General features: G+C 41.4%; 1 protein-coding gene across 1 annotated transcript; it reads right to left on the bottom strand.

Annotated features, from left to right (window-relative positions):
- Positions 1 to 1,760: 1,760 nt before the first annotated feature.
- On the bottom strand, positions 1,761 to 4,172 carry PKS1 (phytochrome kinase substrate 1). The gene has a single exon (XM_077357112.1). The coding sequence runs from the start codon at positions 3,456 to 3,458 to the stop codon at positions 1,965 to 1,967; it is 1,494 nt and encodes a 497-aa protein (XP_077213227.1). The 5' UTR covers positions 3,459 to 4,172; the 3' UTR covers positions 1,761 to 1,964.
- Between the last annotated feature and the right edge of the window lie 270 nt (positions 4,173 to 4,442).

Below are 4,442 nucleotides of genomic sequence, written 5' to 3'. Positions count from 1 at the left end.
GTGATGGTTCAGGAGCATTCAAGATATAGTCTAGGTTCAGAAAGGTCAGAAAGAATCGCATCTTTTCTTGCCATCTACCGAAATCCGATCCATCAAATTTTTCCGGTCTTTCGGTTTGGGAAGTCATGATGATTAATTTCCAATAATCGGAATCCCAAATTACAGATCACAGATCGTAGAGAATTTGCCTTAAGAATGTTATAAAAAGTTATAAAAATTGATGTGCAAATCTGTAATTTAGGATGAGATAATACCTTATACGAAATTAATCTGGTAACTTCAAAAGCAGATTTCAACAGTAACAATTTTCTGCAACAATAAACTGTAAAGGAAGAACAAATCGTTAGATCACTTATCGAGTTGAGGCACGAAGAATCTTCGCTGTCCTTAAGGCAAATCTCGCCCCCACTATGACGAATCAACGGTGCAGATGGGCGTCACGGCGTATGCCTCCAGGATACAACAACTCTCGCTCCAGGGGTGTGCACTCACACAGCCCGGATGCCTAACAACTTGCTTATATGTGCCAAAAAGCCTTGATCAAAAAGGTTGGGAAAACCAGAAGGAAACCAGAGAGAGGATAGCAGAAGAAGAATCCGTTCTCCCTTTTTTCTATCTCTGTAAAACCGTTTTTATAGAAAAAATAATAGACACGTTGGGATGAAACGTCGCACTCTTTTAATGCGTGAGAGACGTTTCCCAAACGGTCACAAAACCATGATTTAAGGAATCTCAAACGGTAAAAAGTATTAAATAATGATTAAAGAAAAAGAAAAGAAATAAAATAAAAAGGCTTTGGGCCCACGCGCGCGGCCGGCCGAGCCGGGCGGCGCGCGTGTGTGGTAATACCAAAAGCCCACTGGACCCAAGTGGGTGATCCGTGCGCGTAGGATTCCCATGACCTCTTTCTCATTCACAAGACTAAGAGAGTGAAAGAATATATATGGCCACTCTCACCCTCTCACACTTCCCATTTGGGACTAAAGTTTTCTCATGGCTTTAGTCTTTTTGAAGGGAAGCTTTAACTTTGAGTGAGAAGCCCTAAAGCAAAAAGTAAAGCCAATGTAAAAGACTAAAAGCACCCCTTTGTAAGATTGAATTACAAAAAGACTTTTGCATAAAAAAGTCAACAAATTCCCCTTCAGAAGGTTACTGTGAGTGCCTCTGCTACATTTCACTTCCTAAGATAAAAGGAGAATCAGATTGTCTTACTTCTTTGAATGCACAGAACATGTTAAAGCTTGTCGTCATAGGATTCTCCATGTTTCACTTCTGGGTTTCATGCCATGTTACACTGTTAGGTTTCATGTGGGGTTGCATACATGAAACCAACTGTGTACATTTTACTCTAAATTGGTGGGCCTTCAATTTAGATCATGCTAGGAGTTTTTATATGGCAAGTTGCCAACCCAAGGCTGTTTATTTGTAGGCTTCTAAACATGCTATACAAGGAACTGATTTGAAGTGAACAAGACCTTTGATGCATTAAGGGTAGACAAGGATGGCTCACAAGCTTTTTTCTGCTGACATAAAGCCAACCATATATTTCAAAACAAAGCAAGACACTTAGTTTTGAATCTTTGGTGCACTAAAAAAGGGTTTTGAAGAAGGAAGTAGAAACCCTTTTTAATTTACGGATTTCCTCTCTTCAATTTACGGATTTCTTATTAGCTTACTAGAGTCTATTACAATTACCCCATACGTATCAGCATCCAAAGAGAAAAGTGCTCAACAAAGTTAGGCGTGCCATTGCCAAAATATAGCAGTGTGAATATAATTTCAATACATAGATGAAGTAGAAGATACAAGAGAGCTTTCAATAAGAAAAGCCAGCTAAAACCAACTTAATGAACATGAAGTTTAAACATGATCTAAGCATGATTAGAAATGAAAATCTTGCAATTTCCTTGAGGAAATTTTTTTGCTTAACCAAGTAGTTCACACTAGAAACAAGTAATAGTGCACTAATACGTGCCCACGGCGTGTTGGGCATGTGCAGACTCGAAGTCTGTCAACCGTGTCTCGGCCGGAAACCTCCCCAGCGGTGTGACGGAATCCGATCGGAGACGTTTCCGCGGGTCGGATCTCGACTTCTCAGGCACTTTGTACGTATTCTCAACAATGTTCACGGCCTTGGCGCTCCTGCAACTCAACATCGAACCGGGTTGGCGTCTTTGTGCCTCCTTAACCATAGAGGTCTTGGTGGTAGGAGACTTGGTCCTCGTCCTGGTTGTGGTTGTGGCCGTGGTGGTGGTCGTTTTAATAATTGTGTCAGGATCCATCTTTTCAGTCAGTTTCCGATCTTCATAATCGGTCTGAACAGAAAAGTTGGCGGCACTAGCTGTAATGACACTCCACTCAATGCTCGCCTCACTCGGCTCATAGTTTGTCGGAGTGGCGGCGTAACTCGACATGTCATCCGATGGCCGGCCGCCGGCGGCTAATGCGTGGGAGTTGGTGGAGAGACTCCGTATCTCGAACAAGTCGGAGCTCGAATCACTCCTAAGATCCTCATCGTCCCTTCCTGTGCTTGCGCCGATCGAACCCGCCGGAATATCCTTGATTCTCTGGCCACCGCCGCCGTCTAAACACATCATCATCAACCGCCTGTCGATATTCGAATTTATATCCTCCTTTCCCATCAAAGGAGATCCAAAAACCTCCAATGACATTCGCGCCTTTTCGTCTACTTCAAACTGCCTTCCAACAGTCAGATTTCCTGCCACAGGGTTTATAACAGGGAAACTAAAACACTCTTCTCTCTGGTACCCAACCTTATCAATTTTCAAGCAATTTGTCTCTTTTTTGTACCGGAATTCCGACCACTTTGGCATCTCTCTGGCGACATTCCGGCCGATCTGGACGGGAGTTTTCATAATAATATCAGTACTTAGAGGCTCCCCCAAATCAACAATTCTTCTACAATTGTTTGAATTTCTGTTCTCCCCAACTTTCTCATCAATATGAACAGATTTCATACCTAAACAAGAACAGTTACACCGAAAACCGCCGAAAATTTTTTTGGGCTGTTTTTGCACATTGTGATGTGAGTTCAGTAACACGCTTCGACTGTTCCAACTCACTTCTGAGCAAGAACTCGGAGTTCCCACTGTTTTTTGCCGAGTCAGTTTGATTTTTTCCTCTCTGTTTGGCAATTCCTTCACACACTTTTCGTCATCCATGCCTCCACTGAAGTATTTTTCGGCGCTGAAAACGCCGATTTCGCCTTCTTGGGCGTATTTTCTTCCTATGGTTGTGTGGTAGAGAGGCTCTGTGGAGGCAATTAGAGAAGAAGGCGAGTTCCGAGTTGACTCGGTGATTTTTAATATGAAGGCTTTTTCTTCACCACTGGCTAGGTAGGAAAATGAGGCGTCGCGGAGATGGGTTCCGTCATTTTCGAAGACGAATTTTGGGGAGAGATTGGTACTGGAGGCTGATTTTACTGCGACCGTGGCCATGAAATTTGAAGAATTATGTTACGTTGGATACAAAGGAGGACTGACCCTTCTCTACAAATGGGTTGAGAGACTGATATCAGCTCTAAGAGGATCAATCACGTTGCGAACTGATTTGGGTCTCTAACAAACAAACTAGGCCGGAAGGCTGATGTGAAGACACAAAAAGAAATGGACCCAAGGGTAAAGATGTAATTTTAAGAAGGTTCAAGTCGTAGGAGGAAAGTGAAGAATTGATTTTAAGAAGCTTTGTGTAAAAGTATCAATTTCCAAGAGAGAAATTGAAGAAGCTGAGATACTCTGGAGGAGATTGATTTCTTCCAAGAAAAAGAATGAAGCAGAGAAAGATACAATAGAATGGCTTCAATTGGATGAATTTAAGAGATATGTGAAGAACTACGCCTGTGGAAAGGGAGAAAAGAAGAAAAAAAAAAAACAGAACTGAATTTAAAAAACTTTCTGCTCCAGAAGAATTACTTGTCTCTAAATCCCAAGAACAGAGAAAAAAAGACACCCAGTAGAAGAAATTTGATTTGAAGAAGGTTGTGATCCTCTAGAAGACCCCCAGATCTTCAAGCATCAAAAATAAGTTCAAAAGGCTCTTGAGAGGAAAAGACCCAATGGAAGATCTTTGATTTTAAGAACAAAAGAAGAGGAGATGAATTTGCAGAGAAGAAATTTCAATTTGAAGGGAAGCATTGTGAGGGGCTGTTCTTATGCAGAAGCACTTCTCTAATTAGTAGACTAGGTGGTGGATAGAAGGTACTAGAAAGGAGGGGCCCATTTTGGATGGAGATGTATCTCAGTCCCTTTAAAACTTTATACTAAAAACGTGTATTTTAGATTTTTAGTATTTTATAGAGATTATTTGTTGAACACCATAAAAAATACTTGATTTAGAACCTTTATGCTAGTAATAGTTGACGCTTTCATGATGAGTCCCACTAGATGAAGCGAAAAATACGGAATGCCACGGAGGAGATAATA

This window comes from Tasmannia lanceolata, unplaced genomic scaffold (genome assembly GCF_043159265.1).
Source record: "Tasmannia lanceolata isolate RefF3 unplaced genomic scaffold, GAP_Taslan_0.1 ptg000016l, whole genome shotgun sequence".
In the NCBI taxonomy this organism is placed as follows: domain Eukaryota; kingdom Viridiplantae; phylum Streptophyta; class Magnoliopsida; order Canellales; family Winteraceae; genus Tasmannia; species Tasmannia lanceolata.
The sequence above is the reverse complement of the archived record's forward strand: the minus strand, read 5'-3'. Positions and strand labels throughout refer to the sequence as shown.